General features: G+C 51.0%; 1 protein-coding gene and 1 long non-coding RNA gene across 3 annotated transcripts; one reads left to right on the top strand and one right to left on the bottom strand.

Annotated features, from left to right (window-relative positions):
- LOC129603180 (uncharacterized) lies at positions 1 to 1,940 on the bottom strand. The gene is made up of 2 exons (XR_008692877.1): positions 1,800 to 1,940; positions 1 to 534 (listed from the first exon to the last, which is right to left on the bottom strand). It is a non-coding gene; the product is annotated as an uncharacterized LOC129603180 (long non-coding RNA).
- Positions 1,828 to 26,466, top strand: si:dkey-246i14.3 (ephrin A4). Of its 2 annotated transcripts, none has more exons than XM_055503305.1 (5): positions 1,828 to 1,961; positions 17,066 to 17,364; positions 19,011 to 19,079; positions 24,420 to 24,446; positions 24,586 to 26,466. In XM_055503305.1, the coding sequence occupies exons 1-5, from the start codon at positions 1,837 to 1,839 to the stop codon at positions 24,717 to 24,719; spliced, it is 654 nt and encodes a 217-aa protein (XP_055359280.1). In that variant the 5' UTR covers positions 1,828 to 1,836; the 3' UTR covers positions 24,720 to 26,466. The 2 variants fall into 2 exon arrangements, with proteins under 2 accessions (XP_055359280.1, XP_028985823.1); XM_029129990.3 differs by having other exon boundaries at positions 24,634 to 26,466.
- The last annotated feature ends 56 nt before the right edge of the window (positions 26,467 to 26,522 follow it).

A 26,522-nucleotide genomic window follows, 5' to 3' on the forward strand; every position in this document is an offset into this window, starting at 1 on the left:
GACATTTTACACCAAATGAAAGCTTTAATAGTTGCACATTTACAGTAAATGGGGATAGACACAGGCAACGCTGCATTTGAAGCTAGGTCCACCTGGATGTGACAACCTCGGCAGTGTAACACAATATCTGCTAAGACAAACTGTGCCAGGAAACAAAGGAAAAAAACATATTTGACCAGTAATGAGAGGATCAATGAGAGCAGCGACTAGGACAGATGATGGATGGCGACTGTGTGGAAAAGGAGGGAAAAGGTTCCGGAGAGCGAGCAGATAATGATGAATAGCAGACACTGAGGTAGAAACAAACATTAAACTGAAGAGAAGGGGGAAAAGTGAAAGGTGGAAAGAAGAAAAGGCAGAAGGTTGATGCCGGGACGTCCGTCCCCGCCTGATTAGTTAAATCGACCATTAGCGTGCGCATCAACAGCTCACGGGATTTCTGCCGGCGCTCCCGCGAGGCTGCTTTCCTCTCCGATCCACTCAAGTCAAGGAGGGGAACCGGTCCATTCGCGGTGCGCAACAGCTGCAGGGCCTCTGGATGCAGAGACAATTCCAAATAGAAACTTAGAATGGGTTTTAGCAAAAGAGGGAGAGAACAGAATGAATTTTCACAGCGCTCTCGTCTGTGCAAAAATGTGTTAGGAACTGCCCGGTCCTATAGATCAATCAAAATGAGAGTGAGAGAGAGAGAGAGACCCCCGCAGAGCCAGTTGCTCCTCTGTGGTCTGCTTCACGTTTGCTGAGGGAGCACTAGCTCACCGGGGAGAAATTAGCCACACAGGAGCACCGAGGCATCATGGGAAATTAATGATCCGGACCTCCAGGAAGTGAGCTAATGAGTCCCGGTACCACAAGCACATGTACACCGTTGAGCCACACGCATAGGAGGAAGATAAAGGACGGAGAGCGTCCAGGGGCACCGGGGGTCCGACGGAGGGGAAGTAGCTGCGGCTGCTAATAACACAAAGCCATCAGTGTTATTATGGATGAGCGCAAACACGGATCAGGCAGGAAGGGACCACCGGTGGCTGTCTCCCGTGGAGGTGCAGTGATTACTGGGACTGCTCCCTCCCCTGAGGATACAGACACTACACACACTCACACATAGCAGTCAAATGGGCGCACGTGTGGCGCCCCGCTGTCCTCCAGCGGGACGAGTCCGTGAACGCATCATTTTACAATGTAACGTGGCTGTGTAATTACATGGCGTAGCGCTGGGGCGGACGGGAAGGTGGAAGCAGCTGCTCTGCCTGCACCGGTGCCTATGAGCAAAGGCCAAGTTGACGCTTCCGCCAGAAGGCTGTGACCGTGGCGGACCGTCTCCCCACGCCAGTGGGCGCACCTCGCTAGGTTTTCACTCGGCCCCGCAGCGTTTCGCGCCACCACACCCTTGCCTGCTGAGTCCACGCTGATTGGACCAAAGTTTCCCCGGCCCCGCCCATCGGCCCAGCGGCCCCGCCCTTCCAGCGCTCTGCAGCTTGTTGCGGCCAAACCAGCTGCACTTTCAATTGGTATTCTGACCAATTACTGGACCTGGGAGTCTGACATTTATTTTTACTTCAGTGACTTTTCTAGGTGTCTGTTTCCCAGTAGAGTGAGCTGTCATGCGTACAAACTCTGAGTAACTTTTTTTTTTTTTCCCGTGGAGCGCTCTATTACTTGTGCAGCGCGTAAACGTTCAAAGTTTTCCCCGCAGTTTTCCGGCACAGACCATGTGCACCTGGAGCCACACCGGGCTTTTATGAGTTGCTGAAGCGTCCGGGACAAGGCTGGTGACTGTTTCCTCCGCCGGCTCTCACCTGAACCTGCGCATCACTCCCGGGCGCGGACGTCACGATGGGCTCCCGGTCGAGGAGCCCCGGAGCGGTGCCTGCGTGGAAAGCCACGGTCTTCCTCCTGAACATCATCTCGGCCGCCGTGGCCAAAAGACACGTCGTTTACTGGAACTCGACAAACACAAGGTGAGAAACCACTTTGACGCGCCGCGACGCGTCCCTGCAGTAAAGAGGCAAAATCAGAAGGGGCGTTTGCCTTGGCACTGACAGACGCAGACACAGGACGCGGCCGGTCTGAACTTGTAATTCCACGCTGTTGCACAACGGCCACAACAATTCCTCCTCCGTGAGTCAGACCTTGGCTGGTTTAAGGAATCTCGGCTATGCGGCAGATCACGTCCGCGTGCGGAGCAGGAATGGTGATCCGAACCTGCACTACGAGCTGTGAGCATAGCGTATGGCTCGTCATGCTCGAACCCTGGCGTTCACCTGTCTGCAGCCTTCTGGCGTTAGTGATTATGCTACTTACAGAATACCAGAAGTAAGGGTTTCTGCTTAAGTGTTTGTTCTGAATTGCGCCCTAGATGGCGTTCAGGGGACACAGGTGTATATTAAAGTCTAAAGTGCTGCTGTGCACAAGCAAATATATATCTGGCTAATGGGAAGGTGTGTGCGTTTGTGAGTGTGTGTAATGGGTTGATTGGGGCTATTAGCGAGTCAGAGGGAAGCTCACCTGCTGATCCAGGTGTTCCACGTTGGCTAATTGAGGGGTTGAGGTGGGAGACCTGCAGGGCCAGTAGGGCCACTGCCCAAAATAACACGCCCGCTTATTTAGCGGCGCTCGCGCTCCACATTCCCCAAACACTCTTTCAGATGAATGACCTTTTTACTTAATAGCCGTTGGCTACTGAGACCACTTTGTCAGTCACAGCTTTTGCTTTGTGTTTTTGCATTTTGCCAATGCACGGAATGTGACACAAATATGCCTTCTGTGGATTCTAATTTCCCCACGGGCCCCTTTTGTGCGGCCTGTGGAGCTCGTCCGGTGCTGGAGTCGGCTTAGGCCTGCAGCCAGTGTGTCCAGGCGGGTAAAACCTGGTGCCGTAATTGGGATCCTACACAAATGTGTTTGGGAGGAACACTGAGGGCTGCGAAGCACCTTGTTGCTCCCCGGAGATTCGGGGATGAATGGTCGCAGCCCGCGGCGGGGCCACACCGACTGCTGCAGTGCCACACAATCACAGCGGCATCAGCATGGTGGCGCAGGGGCCGCCGCTGTGGCAGAGAGCCAGTCCCATCAGCCACAGCAGCCAATCACAGAGCTATCAGCCGAGCCGCAGTGCCGCACGCGCACCAGCGTCTCCTGGGTTTACTGGGAGTCTTTCATTCCTCCTCCTCCTCCTTCGTCGCCTTCTCCTCTCCCATCGTCAGTCTTCATTTCCTTCCTTGTTACCACCACCCCCCCCCCCCACACACACACACACACACCCACCCACCTCCTTTTCATTTTTTTGGTCCACTCCTCTCTCGCCTTCTATATCACTCGCACCTCCCTCCCGCCCAGTGATGGATATTGGCACCGTGATTAGTTGAGCTGTACTTATTTTCCCACACCACATCTTCTATTAGCTGCCGGCGTGAGGCCTGTAAACGCAGGCTGGCGAGGGGGGGGGCGAGCGCTGAGGCGCGGTGGGCTGCAGGGTGCAGGGCTGACGCTTCACGCTCACGCGGCACGCCGCCGTCAGGCGTTTTAAAGCCGCTCGGGTTTTATTCAAACAATCCGAGGATGCGAGGAGTTTAGCACATTAGCAAAATCATGCTAATATAAAAAAACGTGCTGAATCTACAGCAAAATGTCAAAAAAATGATATTTACCGCCAAGAAGTAAAAAATGAATGTTGATCTGAGTATGTTGGGTTTAATAATCTCTTATGAGCATTTACAAAAAACACAGTAATTTTTTTAATGTTTGTGCCCCAAAGAAAATCCAGTTTCAGCGCACGTCCTGAATGGACTGGCTAAATGCTGTTAGCTTGGCCTTTGTGACCATTCTAGCCACTGACCCTCCTGAATGCTGCTGAATTAAATTAAGTAACCGTGGACCGTTTTATCCCCGTCTCGCTGCATCTGACACGGTCGCGGCGGCTAAAGCGAAGCTCTGGCCCTGACGTTGGAGGCTAAAGTCGCGCCGCGCCCGCGTAGCTGGTGAGCAAACAGGCTCTTTTCAATATGGACGACCGGAGACGCTCTGCCTGTCGACGTCTAGATTCATGGCTTTGATGGAGCCGTGGCGGCGGCGCGTGGACCGAAGGGCTCCTCAGCTGGGCCGATGCGGCGCCGGCAGGGGCTCGATGGAACGCTTCTAACTGGCGCTTAGCGTTTAGCGCCCTCCACACTGAAGCGTGCTGAAGCGATGGCCGACGGCGGCCTCGGCTCGGCGCTGAGCGCGCTAGAACCGGCTCCGCCGCCTTTCGTTGTGGGGCTCCAGTGGTTCCTGCATCTTGCCTTTTACGATTATATGAAGAGACTTTACGAGCGCTCTCCGTTTTTATAACTGGGTATCTCTCAGAACAATAGTGCTTTATTACAAAAGAAATTATTCTTTACTTCCTGGAGCAGTTAAAGGTTAGTAAAATATTACAAGCGGAGCACTCTTAAGCCTGAGTGCGTGTTGGTGTTGTCCCAGTGCTGACGATATACTCAGCCCAGTTTATTGGCACATTCGGATCCCTCTCGTGGGCCGCGGTGCACTTTAAAGGCAGTGGAGGAGCGAGCGTTGACCCGCTGCCTGCTGATACAACAGTCTGCTGCTTGGGCTGCATTCATCCTCATCAACTCACTCAGGGTCTGTCACAAAGTTCAGAACTTCAGGGATTGGACCGGCGAGAGATGGCGTGAAGTATGTGAGCTGCCCACACATCCGTAACCAGAATGAATGTGGGCCCTACCTGAGCCTTCGAGCGCCTGCTTCACCTCCTCGTTCTCGGCTCACGCGAACTCGTTCCTCGGGATCGAACCTCAGACTCCACTGGGGTCCAGTTTGCGGCTGCCTTTTTAGAGCATTTCCACTGACTCCAGGCCAGAGCCCCCCCCCTCCCCCACTAAGGCCCCGCTCAAAGCCAGCGAGGCGTGTTTACGCGGCACGCGAGGAGATGAATATTTGTATTGGTTGTGTGTATCTTTATTGGAAGCAGCCCTCATAAGTCTTGGGGCGTAATCTCCGCTCTGTTTATGCATCATTTCCCTCTGTGTGCGCTCATGAGCGATCTGGCTCAAACGGCAGCAAAGTAAATCGCGCCTTTTCGCGCGCGTGCGTCACGTCGGGGCTGATGGCTGCACTTCCACGCGCCTGTGTTTTTATTTTTCCTGCTTCTCCGGTGCCGTGCGCGTGCATGCAGATGAGCGCCCCCCCCCCCCGCCCTGTGTCTCTCTCTGCTAATCTCTGTCTTCCCCTGGTAAATGATTAACATGGAGAACCTGGCTGAACTATAATCAACAAACCCACGGTGAGGTAATTACCACTTTATTCCCTGTCCTGCTAACAAAGCAATCTCTCTCCTCCCTCTCCCTCCGTGTCTCCCGTTCTCTTCATCCGTCATCAGACTGTATCAGTGTCTCTCTCCCTTTTCCTGTCTTTGTGTCATTGCTCATTGTCTCACTAGCTGCTGTCGATCCAGAGATGTTTGCCAGTGCCCCCATGTGCCTTATCTGTCTTTGTAAATGTGCTTTGTCTGCCTGTTTGCTCTGTTTACTGTTATTATCTGGAAGTAAACCGTGGTTGGGTTAACTCTGTGTACATGGGAGCTTCTTCATCAGTGTCAAAAAACAATGCAGGCCAGTGTTTCTAGTGATTTGTTGGCTGAAGATCTCCTCAGTAGAACAATCGCTCTGTGAGAGGTGAGCGCACATGGTGTGTGTGTGTGTGCGCTTGTGTGTGTGTGTGTGGGGGGGGGCTAGCGTGAAAGGGAAGTCTTCGTTTCCATGAAAAGAGATGAAGTGTTATAAGTTTCACTTCTAAAACAAAACAAAACCCAGAAATGCACCAGGAAATACACAGTCCCAATAAAACCAGTAGTATCAGTTTACATGTAGAGTTGAGTCATGGTTTTACTTTTTTCTACTGCCAGAGCTCCGTCCACTGTTGTTGTGGCTGTGGGAACACTTACCAACCTCTGTGTTGGCTTCTCGTCAACACAGGGCATTGTTTTGTTTCCAATCAGTCGTTGGTTTGAGGTGTGACTAAAGTGTTGGAGGGGAAAGGCGTGTTATTGCCTTTGGGCGCTTGTTTTTTTTTTTTCTTTTGTGGGGAGGAGCGTGCAAATATATTGTGTAACTGTGTCTTAACCACTAAAATGTCACGTTTAATCAGTTCAGAGACAATCGCTGCAGAAGTAGGTCCAGGTTGCGTTTAACCCCGCTCCCATTAAAATCAGTAATCCTCCATTAGAGGTGGACTATAACTAAACCATGGTGAAAATGTTACACAACAATCTTTGGAATTGAAATGAAAGGTCACACACACACACACATGCAGAGGAAGACTCCAGCACACTGTGTTGGAAATGAGGTTTGGGGAGAGGCCTTGCGGTGAGGATGTCTGTATTAAAATGGATCAGATAGTCACAGTGCAGCTTGGAGCCGTCGGAGCAGACACGGTGAACGAGCATGAAAGGACAGCGGCTCTCTCCTCCTGGTCAGGATATTTAGTCAATCGATACCAATTTAACAGCCAGATATTATCGCCGGCTGCTCGCATTATCGCCGGCCTGCATATGGACCCGTCTCCTTCCCAATTTCTGCCCGCACGCTGCCCCGCGCCTCTGTGTACACACATACATCAATATTAGGTTGTAATAAGTCGTATTGTATGAATGTCTCCACGTGGGGCGGAACAGCTGTGGAATGAAATGAGGCTCGGCGGCGTCTGCAGCTTGGCTTGTACGGGCGCGAGCAGGCTCTGGCACAAAATGGCTGCTTTGACGTGTGTGTGTGTGTGTGTGTGGTTACGGCGGTTGGGAGCTGTGTATGGTTCATGGCACACAAAGAGCCAGCTTTGTTATAGGTGCAAGCCCAAGTGTGTGTGTTTCACAAAACAGCAATTAAATGGGGGGGGGGGTAAGAACATGTAAACCCAAAGCGTGGGAAACACATTAAGGTAAAATAACACAATCCGTTTGTTATTTAGTCAATATGTGTGTTGAAAAATTCACACACACGTGTGTAGAGAGACACACACACACACACACACGCGCGCTCTCCCACGTACGTGCAGCAGGACCCAGCACAATGCTCCTCCACTCAGCTCAGAAATCCTGCCAAGAGGCGACCTGGGAATTCCTGGAGACAGAAATTGAATTAGTATTGACCCAGGCAGAGCAAAAGGCTGTAGCAGGAGCCTGGATTATTGTACCATACAAGGCCCTCGCTGCCAGGAGGACACTGATACACGCTGGCCGTCACACGGCACCTCGAGTCAAGCGCTGTGTGAAAAATGACCTACATCTTGTCATCTACGTCTTGTTGAGACCCTGGTGGTGCAGTCCTTTTACAACCACAGACTCAGTGTAGTGCTGCAACAACGCATAAACGCATATGAATATGCGTTTAGCTGTAAATGATGCCACTGGATTAAAGTAAACACCCAAGAAATCCGCTCGGAAGCTTAAATGCTCTCCTTCCTCAAAAAGTGCAGTAAGTCGACTAAGTGGCGTTTATAACGAGGTTAAATAATGTAAAACATGACAAATCCTTAATCAAGGATTCACTGTAGTTCTGGATCTGCTTTAAGGAAGAGGTTGATTCTATATTTGGTACTGATTGTCTTTGGACTCTACTGTTAACGGACCTTAAAGCCTCAGACGACTGATGCTGTAGGAGACATCAGTCTTTGTGGACTAACGAAGCTCAGCTGCTTCAGACACAGTGTGCGTGTGTGAGACTGTGTAAACTTCTCAAACTCTTCTCGTCGCCCCTTGCGTAGCTGGAAGTCTCTGTGCTGCCTCTTCCTAGACAACCGCGTCCTCGCGCGCCTTCTGATGGGTTACGTCAGATGGGAAACATCGCAACATAAATACGTTTGTATGGAATTTAGAATCTGCTGCATGATTCCTTTTTTTTTTTTTTTCCTTTTTTTTGGGAGACTTTTCCTTGGTGGAACAAAAACTAATATTATTATATTATTTTGGCGATGCCTCCCAGAAGTGAGGCAGCTCAGCCCCAGCGACGCCAAACTCACGCGTTGTGCACTTCATTCATTCATTTATTCATTCATTCATTCCTTTATTTTCGCTGCGCACCACGTATGAATATGCAGCTCCCTCGCTGCTCCGCTTTCTTGCAGCCCCCAGAGACGGTAAAAACATTAGACCTGCAGTGAGGAATGGGGAACGTGCAGGGAAGGAGTCAACAGATTTCAAGCACCGAAACTGCTCAGGAAGGTCCCCCGGGGACGGAGGGGGGGAGGGGGGACGTCTGTGGGTATTACTATCACTGTCACAAGCAGGCGTGAGGAGCGGACCCTCACCTCTGCCTCTCCCTAGCAACACACACACACACACACACACGGGTGCAGGTGTAGAGGCAGACGCTGAGCATCAGTAGAAGCGCCGCCCGCCTACGTCTTCGCCGCTCTGGGTCGAGACCAAGGAGGAATCTTGTCCCATTTGACTGACACGACTTTCAGGTTTGTGGTTTGACTGAGCCGCCTGCGTGCGGGCAGTCATGAACCTGTTTACCAGCATTAAATAGGATTAAATATGAGCCACCGCTCCTTATTAGGAGTACAGTTCAGTAAGGTGTGTGTGTGTGTGTGTGTCAGTCAGCATATTTCCATGTGCTGCAGAAATAACATACGTTTTGGCTGCGCAGTAAACTCCCCGTCTCTCTCGCTGCTTCTTGTATTACTCCTCATTTTGTTCCAATCTATCGCAAAATTAAACTATTTTTTTTCTCAGTTCAAGGGACTTGGATTGTTTTCAAATACATTTCTTGCTCCATCTACTAATCTGAGCGGCTGCCGGCGGAGTAGGGAGTTAAACGCAGTCAACTCCATCCACAAAGAGCTTTTTGTCGGGAATTTTAATCCTCGTGTAAACTGTCATTTTTAAATCGGCGTCTCTTTGTCAGCGCTCGAACGTGTGCTTTTGTTGTGCTCATCACAAATAATCAGATGGCTGTAATTCATAGTCTTAGAGCATCTGAAGCGTGGGCTGTACTGTAGTTTGTGCTGAAGGGGAGAAGGGGGGAAATAGCCTTGTCCCAAATCTCCATAGCTGTGGCCTTGTAGCAGGAGAACTCATGAATCTCATTGCTCTGCCATTCAGCTGGAAATGGAGTTCCTGCACAGTGCGCTTCCCAAAACACTGGAGCAGGCACTCTGTTTGTGATTGTGGAATTAACGTGTGTGTTCTCTCTGCACAGGAAAGGCAGAGAATCCCCACTCAGTTTTGTTTTTGTACATAAATGAGGGGTTTTGCTTATCAAAGCTAATGAGTGTTTACAGTGGGCTGTGTCGTGCTGACCCGCAGGCACCATACTGTCCCTCCTGCATGTTAATCTTGCAGTTTTAGGTCATTGTGGTTTATTACTTAAAGTAGGGACCAGTCATCTTTAATCCCAAATTAATCAGTTAATCCCGGCCCAGAGTTTGGCTTTTAGCGCGACGTGAGCCTGGCGTCTGCACCTCAGCTCGTGACCCTCACCGCTTCCTTCCTCTCCGCCCTGCTCTTAACAGACCCCCCCCCGCCTCACACACACACACACACCCGTCCTTCCTTCTTATTGTGTCTAAAGCCTTCATCAGTGATGTGGAACCTCGCTGGCATTTCCAAAACACACATGGCCGTCCACCCTAGAGGAGGAGGATGGCATCCAGCTACGGAACCAGCCTAAATATCAAAATGCAAGTTTATTGTATTGACTTTCAAAGCAACAAAAGATCAAGTGTCCCTGAAACCGACTGGATCAATTATGTAAAACCGGTTCAAATGTTGTGTTTTCACAGTTTAGTAGTATTTGACATCAGTTCAAGGGTTCTGACTGTGGGGGGGGGTCTGTGCGTGACTGGAAGCCGACCGCCTCGAGGAGGAACTCGGAGGAAGCGCCCGTCGCCTCCATTCACAGAGCGACGCAGATCCCGAGCGCTGTGACGGGGAAAGATGGAGCGGGAGAGGATCAGCTGTGAGCGAGAGGGACGACGCGATGGGGGCGCGTTGGGATTCCAAGGCAGTGACCGTGAAAGTGCTTAGATAAACAGAGAGGAAGACGAGGGGGGGGCGCGGGCGAAGACGCAGCGGAGGGAGGAGACGCGGACGCCAACGCGACCTGCTGAACCAGGTGAATGGAAGCAGACGGAGGGAACCCGAGTGTAGAAGCTGTTAAACAAGTTCACTGAAAGTCAGAAACTGAGCAGATTTACTTTACTTCACCTCGTGCTTCTCTCATCTGATTCTCCCTTAAATAATTCAGTGGCTGTGTGGTCGGGTAGGCTGCCTTGACATGTCTCTGCACGTCTGTCTGTGACTGACTGACTGACTGACTGATCGCTGACTGGAGGACGGCTCCAGTCCTGCACTAACAACCAGCCACATGATGGCGGAGGGGAAGCGGGGTCCATCGAGTGCTGACCTTCACATCGCGGCGAGAGAGGCGTAAACAGAATACGGCAGCGGGAAAGAGTGTCTACGACATCAGAAGTGTGACCCACTTAATAAATGATGGATTCCAACGGCCAACGCTGATTTATTAGCGTGCGTTTGCTACGCGAGCGCCCTTTTCACAATTGGAAAGCGTGTGTGTGTGTGCGTGTGTGTGTGTGAGGGTTTTAATGGCGCCGCCTGTCCTCCCTAACCCACTTACACAGGTGGGCCTCGCTGACAGACCGGTGACACAGATAAGTGTGGTTAAGTATAGTTAATGTGAAAGACGAGGGCGCAACGCGTAAAGAAAGGGATCCAACACAACACCACAAATACGTGTGTTCTGTAGAAACCGGCGTCTCCGGCAGCAGTCGTGTGAAGATGAGTCGCAGTTGGAGGAGTGTCAATTAGCAGCGTGGCACCTCGACATGCGTCTGTAAAGTGACTGACAGTCCCCGAGTCTAATTGTCGTCACGCGTCGACATTTAAAACATCTGCTTTCGTGCGTCCTTTTAAAAGAGAAAGAAAAATCACGTCACACAAAACGAGCTTCAGTGGGTAAAAGCAGAGTGCAAGAGGCTGGTGTGTTTAATTAGTAGAGCTAGTTCACCGCTTCTAAATCACTAACCTTGAATATATAACCTGTGAGTGGGTCGGTTCAACTGGACCAGAGTCTTGGCTCCTCCTCGGCTAAAATGCAGCTACGCCGTTGTTGGTCGTAAAACTGAAGAGCCACAGTTCTTTACAAATCGTTTCTTCTTTATTTTAGAAAAACTGTCTGCACGTTTATGATGGTCATAAAGACTGGGAAACAAGAGAACAGCATTTTATCACTTTCCCTTTGGTCCCGACGCACCTTAAATCTTACCAACCGTTGTTAGTTCCTCCCACACATAAGTATAATACAAATGGTGTTGAGGTGGAGAATCAAACCACGTTCTGGCAAACACTACATAGATTTCACACATTGTTTGCATCATGACTGTCGGTGTCGGCCCATCGTAGCCGCTCCCCCGGTCGACCCGTCCGTGTCGGAGCGCTGATCTACTCCAGCTACAGTCGGGCCTCCGCGTCCGGGCCTGGCACCTGTACAAATCAGCCCTGTATTTACTCCGCAGCTCCATTTAGACTGCAGCAACATGCAGAGCACTCATTACTCTGAGGTTTGGGCTGTCCGACGGAGGGATCCAGGCAAAAAAAAAAAAAAAAAATGGATCGAGCGGAGGATGGATGGGTGGGGTGTTGGCCTGGCACCGGGCCCAGCTCCGGATTGGTTGTTGTCCTGGCAACAGCACGTCTGACCTTATTTACTCCCTTGCATACCCCTTCCATACGCGTACGCTGCTTCCGTGCACGCTTCTCCGGCTGAAGCTCCTCCTGTGCCCCTCACGCTCGTCTTGCGGGTCCAGAGAGCGGAGCCAGGCCCGTGCTTCCTGCCCGTGCGGTGCCGGTGGCTGTAGCGTGGCGGCGCTTCGCCGTGCGGGCCTGGTACGCAGCATTGTTCGAGGCAGACTGTTGGACTGAGGCTTTGCCCATTTATACTGCGGACAGTAATTTTTCCTTGTGGAAAAAGTCACTGGAACGTTATTTCAGGCCTCCCAGACCACACATGGCGCGTGGTGCCGTAGCATTGCAGGGCTCTGCCACAGAGGGTGGATGATGGTTTCTGCAGACCTGCAGCCATATCAAAACGGCCCCGATGGATGCTGATGGGTCCCGTGGGCTTGAATTCTGCAATTCTCCTCAGTTCCGATGGCCGCACCTATACATCCTGTTGTGCTGCTGAGTCCTGTGGAATGGAGCCACGCACTCGAGAGGATGACCCGTGCTATAACAGGCAGAAAATAGGGCCTGTCTTCATCTGAGGCTGAGAGCCCTTCAGGGCCTGAAGCGGCAGGTGCGGGTTCCTTTTGTGCACCTCGTGCTTTTGCCGACGCGTGTGAATCGGCGGCGGCCGTGGATTCGTTGCTGATTCGTGCAGATTGAATAAGGAGTGGAGTGGTCCGACTGTCCTGTGCCTCCTGGTCATTTAATGGAGTCTGCAGGGCAGGAAAGGTGCAACCAATCACTCCATCTAGGTGATGCGCTCGCAGCCGCCGACAGTAGATGCCTGCTCTCATGCAAAAAATTCCCATCACGAAGCTTTGAAGCGTGTTTGTTCACTTCTATCCCTATGAGGACATATGCATTTGGTTTGTCTGATTGCACAGGGTTTCCCCAGGAAATTGCTTGGCAGGGGTGCTGAGCCACACTTATCCAGCTGCACATTAATACGGTGCGTGTGCGCGCGCTCATACCTGGCATTCGGACCGCAGGGAAAACCACAGGCGTGAACGGACGGAGGGCGAAGTGGGGAGAAGCTAGGAGGCAAGTTCGCACGCCATCCATTAGGAAACGAGAAGTCGGGGAGCAGAAACCCAAAGGTCTGGCGCGGGGGAGAGCTGCACTTCCTGCTGACTGTGAAGGAAACACATAGACACCGAACCGGACAGAGCAGACACGGTCAACAGCTTGTTCCCTCTAAGTCCCGATTTCCTCTCCGCGAGGAGCAGTTGATCTCTGTCTCTGGCCACAGCTTGACGGCACGGGAGACGTCATAGGCGGGGTCCGCTCAGCCTTGAGGTCGGGTACGAATAGGAGGGGGGCGTTTGGGCTGAGGGATTTTTCCGCCAGCTGGGCAGGCGGGTTGGTGGGGGGGCCCCAGATGGTCGGGAGCGGGGGGCGACGTCCTTGTTTGTGCGCGTTGAGGGGAGTAAGCACCAGGTTAGACACAACACTGGCGCCGGGGCTTTGGACGCAGCATGGATTTGTGTGCGCTCCGAGGGGGGCACGGCTGACGGGGGGCTGCGGGATAAAGCGGTTGTCCTGATTCCATTTGGTTTTAAATCCACGTAGATAAAGGTCGAGCAGGAGAGGGGGAACGGCCGGGTGATCGGCTGCGCCACAGGCTCTGCTGTCGTCCGAGGAGGAAAGAGAAGAAGTTTTCTCCCTGCTGCCTTTTTTAAAGTCTGGGCCGGTGTCCAGTTTGCATGTTCACCCAGTGTCTGCATGGACTTTCTCCAGCTTCCTGCCTCAGACAAAGACGTGCAGTCAGGTTAACGGAACCCTCTGAACCGGCCATAGGTGCGAACGTGTGTGGGACTGGTTCTTTGTGTTTGACCTTTGACCTGTCCAGCACCTCACCTTTCCGCCAATGGGATCAAGGCCAAAGAATTTACAGTAATGGTGAAGTTGGACAAATGTTGCAACATGACTAATTTGACAGTTCGCCCTCCTCCTCCTCAATGATGGCGGGGGAATGCACCAGAACCTGCCTTGAGTCACCAATGGACGATTTCTTTCCAAGTGGAGGAACTTTGTCAACCTCACAAAATGATTTTAGCTCTAAAATTAGCTGGAAATACACTCGGCAGAGCGGCGGCGCCTCGTTGCACCGCGGCCCCCTCCGCAGAGGCCCCCGCCATGCCCAGCCAAGGCCCGGTGACCACAGCGTGCTGCGCCCAGTCAGCGCAGCGGCCGCCCCCCCGCCGTGAGCGACAGCGGCGGGAGCGAGGAGCTAGCGAGCCTTTCAGCCGCCTGTCGTCGCTACGAGCAACCGAGCAGCATCACCGCGGGCTGGTTGGTGTGCGATGAGCATTAACGACCTGTAGCCACAGCGCGGGCTTTGTAAATTCATTTGGGATGCTTTGGTACGGTGCTAGCAAGTTGTTAGCATTTTCATTGTAGTGGAACATTTCTAGCCCCCATGTTTACGCGCGGCGCTAGCAGCAAGGGCCCCGGTGTATCGCGTATGCATGGAGTGCAGCTGCCGAGCGTGATGGAGGATCTGTTCTGTATGCCTGGAGCCGTGTTGTGGGACTGTTGCTCCTTTAATTATTCTCTCATATTAAAGGATCAAAGGTCTCTGCCACAGTCAACCCCCTGCATTTCATTCCCGCTGCACACGCGCTCCACCGTGGGCGCGTGCACGCGTGTACGGACAGACGAGGGCAGGGTATCCGTCATGTTCAGTCTTTTGAATTTTGCATGTGATTTCCTGCAATTTTGAAAAGATAAATGTTTGCTTTTTCAAGTGCCCCATCGAAGAGCAAAGCGTGCGATTCCCCATTCGACTCCTTGGTGAGATTTTGCTTTATTAACCAAGGGTCCTTGGAGGGGTGGTTATCCTGAGGCCTGTGTGTGTGTGTGTGTGTGTGTGTGTGTGTGTGTGTGTGTGTGTGTGTGTGTGTGTGTGTGTGTGTGTGTGTGTGTGTGTGTGTGTGTGTGTGTGTGTGTGTGTGTGTGTGTGTCTAACGTGTGCTCGTCCGCGTCCCTGCCCTCTCCACCCGGCGCCGGCGCCGGACCACACGGATCCCCTCCCTCGCCTGCAGACGCATCCCCTGCTCATGGGCTGCTCCGGCGCCGCTGTTCATTGACACCCTCAGTTCCTGAGCGCTCCAGTGATGCCCCGGCGCTGTCACCAGCCCGGCGCACGGCGGCTGGCAGGAGGGGAGGATGCGGAGTGTAATTAGGGCGTATCCAAACCTACCAGGGCCAGAGAGAGGAAGAGGGAGGAAGGACGGGGGAGAGGAGGGAAGGAGGGCTGACAGCTTGACATCAGTGGAGCACACCGTCTCCGTAATTGCTGGCGTGCAGGCGCCGGCCGAAGTCGGAGGTTTGTGGGAGGAACGAGCGGTTATATAGGATAGAGATGAGGCAGAAATAGGAGGAAGAGCATGGGGGAGTTGCAGCCTCTGAAGCAATAGACGGGGGGTGGGGGGTGTTTGGAAAGACGAGGGAGGAGACTGGAGGCTGAGGAGGAATGCGGGGGGGGGGGTCAAAGGGGCCTGAGCAGCAGAGCTGTGGGTGACTGACATGTATGACGGAGGGCGCAACATGTTGACACAGCACACATCTATTATTATACACACACACACTCACACACACCTGTGCACATACGTCCACGGCGGCTGCACCTAAGCAAACACGGCACCGCCTCAGAACCCCCCACGAAGCACGAAGAGTGAGACGTGGTCCTAATATGTGCGTGTGCTGTTAACTGGACCATCCAGCGCCATTGTTCAGCTGTAATTAGTGCACACCGGTAATAGAGCTATTGGAGGCGCACACACACACACACACACACACACACACACACACACACACACGCTTCCAGGGCCCATATTGATCAGAGCAGAGCGTGGATGTCCTGATCGATGGCTTCCTGTCCCACTGATAGATCGTGCGCTGGCTATTGAGCAGGAGGCAGCTTCTGGTGAGACCTGCCTCCAGGGCCTCACCTGCCTCACACTCCTGTTAACAGGGAGCTTGGATTTGTGTTGTTTTTTTTACGTCCTGCCATATGGCGTGCTCCTCCCTGACGGCCTCTCGCCGCTCCATCCATCTTTGATCCCCTCAGACCTGCTGGACCGTCTCCGTCTCCTGTTCCCTGTCATGTCTATTTGTTTCGTTTTGGTTTTCATCAGTTCTGTCTGCTGCGTCTTCGCCCCCCCCCCCCCCCCCTTTTCTACCCTTCGCTCCGCTCTGTCTGCCTTCTTAGCTTAGCCGACACCCTCTTCCGATTCCGTGCTCCCTTTCACCTCCCGTGTTCCTCTTCGCTGACTCCCAGCGCTCCCTCCCTCCCCTCTCCTCCGCTCTGTCACCTCTCTGTAAAGGCTCCTGCTGACGGACCTGAACCAGGCCACATTCTGCCCCGCGCTCCTTTCTGCCGCTCGCTGTGTGAAGAGGAGCCCAATTAAAGTGCGTCTCCCCTCATTTTCCACGTGGCCGTTCTCCTCACTGAGCGGCTGCACTCGCGCTCTCTGGGGTTGCTAATTAAAACTGGCTTTTCTTCCACTCCGCTTTTTTCACCTGTTCGTCCAACTTTGCTCTTCTGTCTTTTTATTCTTTTCCAGCTCCACCTTCCTGTCGTTCCGTCGTTCCCTGGGCCCCGTCTCACGCCATTCCATCGCTCACGTCCCTTCCCTCCATTTGTCACACGTTCCTCTCCTCTCCTCTGCTGTTACCGTCCTAGCGTTACACTTTCCTTCACTCTGTCCCACACGTGCTTCCTTCCATCTCGCTCTCATCTTCTCTCTCTATTAGTTTGTACAAGGGTAACTCTCTATACTGCAGCTGTCAGGAAGTCAGCGGCTTCAGTCTAAGGGAGCATGCATTATGCAGCTCTTCTGTTCTAATGATGTTGTCCGGCGCTGCTGTGATGCCTGAAGCCACTCAACCTTGACTGAAGACGCGCATGCACATGCATTAGGTTTCTGCATAAGTCTGTACATGATTGAATAAAGCCTGACGGAGTGGAGTTTATTTTGTACTGAACTTCTCTGAGGTCTTAATTATCATAGGACTTGTACTTGTTCTCTCTGTTGCGCTGCAGCGTCTCGCATCCGTGTGATCTATGAGTTCGCCAAACATCCTTTAACACCAGCTCAACTTAACTTTATCAGGCTGCATAATTGTTATGTGTAATATTGATGAACTATCTGTCCGCTGGAATTATCCCCATTCCTCCAGGCACAAAGGAGTTATGGAATACCTGTCACCGCTCCCCTCCGTCTGCGCGTGTGCTTAATCGCGGCTCCTCGTTAGCCTTCAGTCATGCATCACTCCGCAATCGTTACATTAAATATTAATGCTGTTGTCATTCTCCCCTCGCAGGTTAACGGGCGGAGATCTGTCCGTGCAGGTGAGTCTGAACGACTACCTGGACATCTACTGCCCCCACTACCCGGAGGAGGGGGCCCCGGGGCCCGGGCCCCCGGAGACGCTGGCCCTGTACCTGGTGGCGGAGGCCTCGTTCCAGGGGTGCGTGGAGACGAGGGGCGCCATCAAAAGGTGGGAGTGCAACACCCCCCGCGCGCCGTTCGGACCCGTGCGCTTCTCGGAGAAGATCCAGAGGTTCACGCCGTTCTCCCTGGGCTTCGAGTTCCTGCCGGGGCGGCACTACTACTACAGCTGTGAGTGTGACGCGGGCGTCCGACGACGCAGACGATGATGTCGAGTTGCTTTTTACAGGATGCATGCGATAGGAAAATCCTCTGAGCCGTCAAAGCTCGTCTGCTCAGTTATCAGCTAATCGTTACAGCTGCAGCTGTAAAATGATTTATTGCTGAATGTTGGAGGGCGTGAGGTAAAAGTTTAAAAGTATTGAACGCTGACTTATGACATAAATATTTTCTGTAAGTTCAAGGCTTTTCTAGACGTGCCGTTTTGCTCCTCGTGCATCACACCTCCTGTCTCCATTCATTCACTTATAACAACTGGAGGCGGCGTGAGAGGAGACGGCTTAGTGGCTGTAAAATCGGATGCCTCTCTTTTTTTTTTTTACAACTTCTGTTGTCAGTCCCACCGAAACGGGGAAACAACGCGGAGAATGAAAGAGTCAAGTGAATGCGGACTATGGAGGGGCGACAACAAAGGGACGGAGGGACGGCCAAGTGTAGGAGGAAGAAGCCGAGAGCGACGACGGGGAGGGAGGAGAGATACAGGCAGAGGTAGAGAAGCATGAAGAGGGTGAAAGAGCAAAAGATGGACACAGTCTGACAGTACGGGGGGAGGGAGGGGGGAGAAAGGCCGGATGGAGCGGAGTCCACGCTGGAGGAGAGAAAAGGGGGAGCAACAAAAGGGACAGATGAGACGAAGGGAGAGAGGGAATCTTTAAATAAATTACTGTTGCGGTCTGAGGGACAATGCAGCATTGTGAGGGTACGAGAGAGTAGCTCCACACACACACACACACACACACACACACACACACACACACACACACACACACTGGGCTATTGTGGTTGCTCAGGCCAGTTCACAGAAAGGGAACAATGGGTCCTTTCCCCCCTGGTCAGACCACAACGGGCTCAGCGCGATTTTGTGTGTTTTGTCCACATCAGTGATAAGGCGTAAAGTTGGTCCAAATGTCTGGCTCTGGGGTTTCTGTGCTGAATGGCCCCACGGCACTGGAGACAGTATAATAGCATTAGCCTGGGTCGGCGCTACAATAGTATTAGCAACGCTAATGGCATTAGTTGGCTCAATCTGAGCCGGGCTCAGCTCTCCTCCTCCGGCTCCCGCCGACTGTAGCATCCACAGCCGCTCTGTGGCCCTCTGACCCCCCCCCCCCCCCCCCTCCCCCGCCGGGCCCCCGCGTCCTGAGGGGCAGCTGAGGCCAATGGAGGAGCCCCTCCTCGGTGGCAGGGAGCGGAACCTTGAGTGTGCGGAGAACCGCGGGGTCAGTGGGTTCTAACTAGAACCCTCGTCCTCCTGTTTCTCGGCTGTGTTCTCTCAGTGAGGCATGACTGTGGTCATACGCCACTGTGTCTGTGAATTATTCCTCTCAGACTTTGCTTTCAGACAGCGTTGTTTTGGTAAAAGCGCCGTTAAAGCGACAGACGACCCGCCGTGTCCGCGTCTGCCGTCAGCTGAGCGTTTCATTGCTTTATTTGGCCGCGTAGTGAGGTGCGACGCGTTCAGTGACTCGGGGACAAGCGGAACCGACCCGGCTGTTCCTCCTATCGGAGCAGTGGGAGCGTGGACGCCTCTCTGGTTTGAAGCGTTAGCGCTTGGTCTTGTTCGGGTGATGAATAAGACTTTCTCTTCTCCTCTGCAGCTCTGCCCACAGATGAAGGTCCTCCTCTGCCGTGCATGAAGCTGCGCGTCACCGTGTGCTGCGAGTCCAGTGAGTACATTCACGCCCAGGACTCGTCTTCATATCGCTGCTATCACGGCTGCACAGGATGATGCCTGTTTACCGTCACTGCTGCTTCCTCCCCTTTTATTTGAGATTGATGCTGTAATTATCTCTTCTGTATCACCTTTAACCTCTGAACAACTCCTACAACATAAACTCCACCTCAGCTCTTCGCTGGTTTAGGTTGAATTGAAGCTTTATTTCCCTCTAAAGCCTTCTTCTTCTCCTCTTACACCTGTTGTCTCCTTCATTCTCCGTCTCTCTGCCCCCGTGTGAAATTCCCAGAGTTGATCTAATCCAGAGCCCGCCTGGAGTAATGTTAGTCTTCCAGTCCAGTGAGCTGCCCATTCCGGTTGGGAATGTTGCCCAGCCACTGTGGGAATCCCTGTTTGTGTGTGTGTGTGTGTGTGTGTGTGTGTGTGTGTGTGTGTGTGTGTGTGTGTGTGTGTGTGTGTGTGTGTGTGTGTGTGTGTGTGTGTGAGCTCTAGTACATGTAGGACCGTTTTCGGGGTCTTTGTGTGTTCCTGCATGGGTCTGTGGCCCTTTGCGTGTCTTCTCTGATGCTTTCACTTCTAGTGTGTGTGTGTGTGCGTGTGCGTGTGTGTGTCTGTAACGTCTGTCCCAGTTCCCATCCCAGTGCTATCTGCAGGGGGCTTGTTGTGCTGTCCCGGCCGGAGTTATCACACACTCTGCGCTTCCGTAGCAAAAGAACCTTCTCAACTCCAGCGTGTCGTCTAATGAACGCCTCCCGGTCCCGTTGCCTTGATTAAATTCATGTCTGAAGGGGAAAAAAAATATTTAAAACTGGAATAAAAAGAGCTTCATCCGTCTCAGATGAATTCTTAAATGCCATCACTGTTCCGGCGCAAGACGGGGAGTAATTTGCTGCATTATTACCACAGTGAAGGCTGATGACTTTTTTAATATGTTAATTATCCTGCTGTCATTAATTAGAAATACCACAGATAGTTGATCAGTGGGAAAATGCTAATGTAGCCTTGACCTTCTGACAGCATTCCCTAATCAGCTGATCTAAACAGGAAAAAAATTGAAAGCACCTGGATTATGCATGTACGCGCGCGCACACATGCATAATCACACACACACACACACACACACACACACACACACACACACACACACACACACACACACACACACACACACACACACACACTCTTGACTTTACTATCAAAGCCCTTCCACATTAAAGACTTCTACCTACATTGATGCACACACTTGAACGTCCTGTCTGCTCTTCTTGTTCTCCCCTTCTCATCCTGTCCCTTAACCAAAACTAATCCCGACTAAATTTCTGGATCTCCTCTCCTTGTCTCCGACTCCCCACCCCCCACCCCCCGCTCTTTCTTCCTCCTCTTCTGTCATTCCTGAAGTGGCACTAATCCTCCCCTTCTCTCTGTCTCCTCAGCTCTCTCCTCCCTTCCTCATTTTTTATGATCTTTCACTACTGGAGCAAAACTAATCTAGGCTCCATCCATGGCGAGTCTCCCACACTTCCTCCTCCTCCCTCGCCTTGACTCCGCCCCGCCGCCGCTCCTCAGCCCACCTCCCCAATCCGCCTCTGTTTTCTTTGTTAAGGTTCCGTATCTGCCACGCAGTGATTCACCCTCTCCCTTCTCCCACTCGCTCTTTTTCCTCGCGCCGCTCCGTCTCTGTCGTGTGCATGCTGTGCAGCAAGTGCACCGGGAGCGCGCGAGGCCAGAGAGACGAGCGTGTGAGATGGATGAGGGTGGAGATGAAGGGGAGTCGGAGGGTCTCCGTCTCCTTGGCTGTCCATTAGTGGCGGTTTACCACAGCTGCTGTTGTGTTGCTCCCTGTGGTAACGCCTCACACACTGGTTGGTGCCTTCCTGCTCAGGCTGCCTTTTATCTGACAGGTAGCATGGCAGGGCTGTGTGTGTGTGTGTGTGTGTGTGTGTGTGTGTGTGTGTGTGTGTGTGTGTGTGTGTGTGTGTGTGTGTGTGCGGCCCTCGGTGATGGCAGCTTGTCCTTCAGCCGCATCTCGTCTCCCGTCTCAACTTCAAACCTCTCTCGCTCTCCTCCCCTTCATTTTATTTCTTTTTACCCAGAATGCCGCTTGTGTGATTAAAGGCTACTTCCTCGTGGGGCTGCCCTGGTGTGGGGGTTGGAATTAATTATCGGCAAACACTGGTCTGAAGGACAGTGTTGACGGGGAGAGGGTCCGTCAGGTACGCTGTCATTGCTCCAAGGGCAGCCGCTGCCGCCGGCCCCTCGGCCTCGTCTCCCGGGCGCCGACGCCAACGTGTGTTTATGGCCCTAATTTAACCCAGAACACGACGAGGCTTCAGGACGGACTCCGTGACGCAGGAAGCTCCTAACGACTCGCTCCGCGCTGCCAGTGCGTTCGTCTCGGCCTGTTACAGTTCGAACCCCCTCGTCCCGGTCCTTGCTCGGAGCTTATGAGATATTGCATGGTTGTGTTTTTTTTTTTTTTTTGTGGGGGGCGCGTGTGCAGTGATGTGTTGTTTATTTGACCACAATGCTGTCACGAATTACTCCAGAGAGAGCTTCGCTGAAAGGTGCTTGAGTCTGTGTTGCGTCAGAAAACAAGGCTGCGTGTCGACATCGGCAGACTGGTGTCATGTGAAATCTCCGGCACCCTGCAGCCGTCTATTGCATCTTTCACTATTTTTATTTTTTTCCTTCGAGGCAGCTTCTCCCTAAAACTCCTCCCGTTGTGTTTATCTGTCTTGTTCTCCGTGTCGCGCTGCCTCTCTGCTTTTCCCTCTTTCAGCCGTCCTACTGTGAAAAACCATTATAGACCAACTTCCACCTCTCTCTAATTGATTCCCTCTCTCTCGTCCCTTTTCCCCGTCGTTCGCCCGCTGTGAGCAGTCCACCGCGCTCGCCTCTGTTTGCAGAGCTTCACCGTTTTCCCCACGCTTTGCAGAGCTACTTTTTCTTTAGAAACGTCCTACATCGCTGTCCTCTCTCACCCCCGTCCGCTCCCATCCGAATACCTTTGTACCCCGACGCACAACCCCCCCCCCCAACACGCACACGCACACACACACACACACACACACACACACACACACACACACACACACACACACACACACACACACACACACACACACACACACACACACACACACGCGTCGCCGGTCCAGCCGAACTCTCTTGATTCTCAAACTTCCACTTCACTATTCGACTTTGACCGCTTTTGGCAATTTGCGTTCGCGTTGCAATTTTCGTCGTTTCGCTAATTTTGCGTCGTTTTTGCGTTTTCGGGTCCAGTGCTAAGTGTCAGGCTTGGTTAGCATTAGCTCCTGCAAGTGTAAAATGGCGGCATGAGAGGAGAGGTGGGATGGTGGAACAGTGTCTGTCTCTGCAGTGGGGCGTTCTGCCGACTGGAGGGGTGCACGCACACACACGCACGCACACACACACACACACGCACGCACACACACACATGCTACACACTCCAGTGCAGTGCGGAGAAAGTGCTTTCTGCAGTCTTGCCAGCGTGGTTGCCATTTTGTGGCGAAGCTTAAAACTATGATGTTAACGAAAACGAGCGTCCTCAAATTTTTTTATTTTTTTTATTTTTTTGCACTAATGATTGTGATCAAAACACACACATCACACACACTCTGATAAACTCAAGGTATTTAACAACCGCACATTTTAGTTTCGACCGGCGTCGCGACACGCCGACAATATAAAGGTAACATTTTCCTGTGGCCTGATTTACAAATACATCTAGAAATATTTTTCACAATTATACAAACCTAAAATTGTAATTTATTTCATTGATAAAAAATTTATTCAGCAATTGTTATTTTTTTTTATTATTATTTTTTTATATATTCGCGTAATTTAAAAAAAATGAGGACAGGAAATTATGTGATATTTTATTATTATTGCATGAAAATGTGGTTGAGTAAAAATGGATGATTTTTAAATGAGAAATTACCTGCAATTTAATGGACATTTTTTAATTTATCGGCATGAGTTATATTGAACGCAACCAGTAATTTTTTTTTCCAATTTTTTTAATAAACATTTATATAGAAGGAGACACACACACACACACACACACACACACACACACACACACACACACACACACACACACATACCAGCCCAGCGAGAGGCCCGGACCCAGCATGTTATTTAATGCTTCGTTAACCCTTGGATAGTCGTTAGTTGTACAGAACCTGGGAGTAATTTAGTGGCTCATGTCTGCCGAGCGACGTGTTGCTGCAGATACCTGTCGGTACAAGACGGATATTAGTGTTTCTTCGCTAAGCCATCATTTAATAAATCCGTCCTCCCGCTGTGTCACTGCCACGGAGGAGTGTGGAGGTTTCCATTTCCTCCTCATAATCTCACCCAGTCGCTGCGGGTCGTGGATGGGTGGTAGTTTTCCTGCAGACAGGGATGCACACTTTGTCTTCTGTGTGTGTGTGTGTGTGTGTGTGTGTGTGTGTGTGTGTGTGTGTGTGTGTGTGTGTGTGTGTGTGTGTGTGTGTGTGTGTGTGTGTGTTAGGGTTGCAGTGTCAGAGGTAGGTTCAAGGGCCCGAATCGATTTAATAACGGCTGCAATTGTGCAACCTCATCCCTGTTTCCTGACCCTCGTGTCCTCTCTCTCTGGAAACACAGCGGCTCTCTTTCCTGAGGAGCTTTAACCGTTTCCTCTCTTTGGCGTCCCCACCTGTGTTCTTTCTGCGTCCGCTCTCCCTCCACATCCCTCCATCCCTCCATTATTTCCTTTCAGCCCGCCCCCTGCTGAGAAAGTGACGCCCAGACGCAAACACCCCCCCCACCCAGTCCCTTTCTCTCCCTCCCTTCTTTCTGTCTGACCTTGTTTCAATCTTTCCAACCATTTTCTTTCCACCATACTTTCTCGCTCGCGTTTCCCTCGCTCGTCCTTTCATCTTCTGTCCACTTCTTGGTTTCGCTCTGTCATTTTGAATCTTCTGGTGTTTTTCTCCCCCCCTTCTTTTTCATTTCCTGTATCCCCGCTGTATAATCTCCATCATTCTTACTCTTTCTAATTTACATAACACTCTCTTTTCCTGTTGCCATGCCTCTCAAGCTTTTTTTTTTTTTTTTTTTCGACCTTTAGAGAATTTGCATAGGGGACATATTTAGGGTTGCACACCCAGTCAGTGCTCATTTTTCATGGCGTTTGAGTAATGGTAAATACCTTCCCCTGGTCGTTTGTCTGTTTCGTGCTCCTTTTGTTCCACAAAGCAGTAGTTTTATTGCAAAAATGACTAATCAGCAACTTGTTTCTTTGCCTCAACTTTATCTAAATCCTCTCTCTCCCCTATTACAGAAACAGAGGGCTCAAAACAAATACAAGGTGAGATGCCACTTATTACTGTAAATCAGATTGCTGGTTCCATAGTGAATGTAGGTCGCTCATCTCTGACTGTGGCTTAGATTTCATTTGTTTGTTAAATGACGTGATTTATTTTTTTTCATGTTTTGTTTGGTTCTAGAAGCAACCAAACCCCCGCCTCATGCCCGTTTCCCTTCCTCCTCCTCAGACACGGCCCCTGAAGGCGCCGGCGCCTCGCTGACGGCGGCGTCCCGTCCGCTCCTCCTCGTCGCCGCCGTCCTCCTGTGGACCTGACGCCGCCAGCGGTGCCGCTGACCGTGGACCTGTTCTCCGCCGGATCGGCACCAATTAGTCAGACGTTCAAGTACACAGTGCAATCTACACTCAGACCGCGAATGACACAACGCATGCTATGCTAAGCTAATGCAAATGTCACACGTTACTGGACCTTGTGGCTTTTGCACCTGTGAAATTCCAGGGAGAATCAAAAAAAACAGGGATGTGGTGACTCAGGGACTGACACGCCGAATCAGTGTGATTCATTTCTTCTTATTTTCCTCTCCCAGCTGTTGTGTAAGTGGGAGCCCAGCATATTACACATAGACCCTGGCCTAGTCATAAGAGTCATATTCTCCTACTCCTCTGCCAGAAGAACAATGAGTCTGTCAGGACTTGTTCCAACAAACTTTTCTCACTTTTTCATCTGTTTCTCCTTTCCCATGTATTGTGTTGTATTTACTCTCTTCTGAGCGTCTGCCTCCAGTTGAAAGGCAGCCAAATAAACACATACAGTACTACTGCACTGAGTGGCTCAGGTCAGAGGTCAATCAGTTTACAGGCTGTAATGGACAGATAAACAAATGCAGGGTTTCATAACCACATTTGCATATTGTACCATTTCCAACTAAGTTGATTTTGGAAATATATAAATTTAAGGACAGTTTTGACGTTTTTCTAAAATAGTGAGGCAGGGCTGCTACGCCCCCTACTGGGATTAAACTGGTTTAACTGGACTTGGACTGGGCTGGCCATGAAGCCAGAACCTGGACGCGATGTTCTAGTGGTGTGTGGCGATGATGAGGCCCAGGACTGATGATCTGTTTCTCCCAGTCTGAGAGGACTCCCTGCTGTTGTGTCCCCACTGCTCCCTGTGCTTCAGCGTACAGCAGAGAACAGAGGGGTTTATGGGTAAACAGAGCGTGGGCTCGTCACGCTTTGCCAAGCGTGCTGCAGACCACTGAGCAGTCCTATTGGTTGACCCAGCAGGTGTGATGGTGTGTACACAAGCCTTTTGTTCCATTCGTGGTTCTTGTACACAGAAACCTTAATTTTAGTTTTCCTGTACTGGTAACATATGACACTGTTTACTACATGATTAATGGGGTCATGCTTTTTGATACTTAATGAAATGTCTGACAAGAAAATAACTAAAATAATGATTTATATGAACATACACGAATTTCCTTCTTGCCAATATGCTGTGCTACAAGGGAGTTTCTCAAGTTAAATAACTTGATGCTGGAATTTAGTTCATTTGATGTTAAATTGAGAAAATAACTGATTCAAATTAAATATTTTACAGATTTTTTGAAAACATATGTAATATTTTACACAAATATTTGTCTGTTTTCTGTATTTTTAAGTTTACACCATTTTCCCAATATTTGAGTGGTCTGGGGTAATAAGTATAATTGTACAGTTAATTATATCATTATAAGTCTTCTCCTAGCACTTAATAAATATATATCTATATTTGTGAGGCAAATACTTGGGTGTGGATACGCTGTAAATCATGTCATCACCAGTCATGCAATTGTGTTTGTTAATTCCCTAAATAGGCTTCATGACCTCTGTATAAATTGTTGAATAACTTTGGTGACGTAGGTTTTTACCAAGGAGTAGAATTCTGTTTTTTTAAGTGTGTGCAACTTGTTTTGCTTTCACATTTTAGTGAAGAATGTAGCTTCTTCTGTGAAGAGCCAACTGCAATCTGAGCCTTTTTTACACGGCAGGACAACAAAATAAATCTGATTGCATTAAACGCTTCGATTGTCATTTAGCTTCTGGAGGTATCGATATTGCATGTAACCGCAGGTC

Source organism: Betta splendens, chromosome 16 (genome assembly GCF_900634795.4).
Source record: "Betta splendens chromosome 16, fBetSpl5.4, whole genome shotgun sequence".
Lineage (NCBI taxonomy): Eukaryota > Metazoa > Chordata > Actinopteri > Anabantiformes > Osphronemidae > Betta > Betta splendens.

What these genes read in the sequence shown, in the direction of transcription:
- si:dkey-246i14.3 (XM_055503305.1), top strand. Translation starts at nt 1,837, where the DNA reads ATGGGCTCCCGGTCGAGGAGCCCCGGAGCGGTGCCTGCGTGGAAAGCC. An exon ending in TGGAACTCGACAAACACAAG is followed by an intron (nt 1,962 to 17,065) that starts GTGAGAAACCAC and finishes CTCCCCTCGCAG; the next exon opens with GTTAACGGGCGGAGATCTGT. An exon ending in GGGCTCAAAACAAATACAAG is followed by an intron (nt 24,447 to 24,585) that starts GTGAGATGCCAC and finishes GTTTGGTTCTAG; the next exon opens with AAGCAACCAAACCCCCGCCT.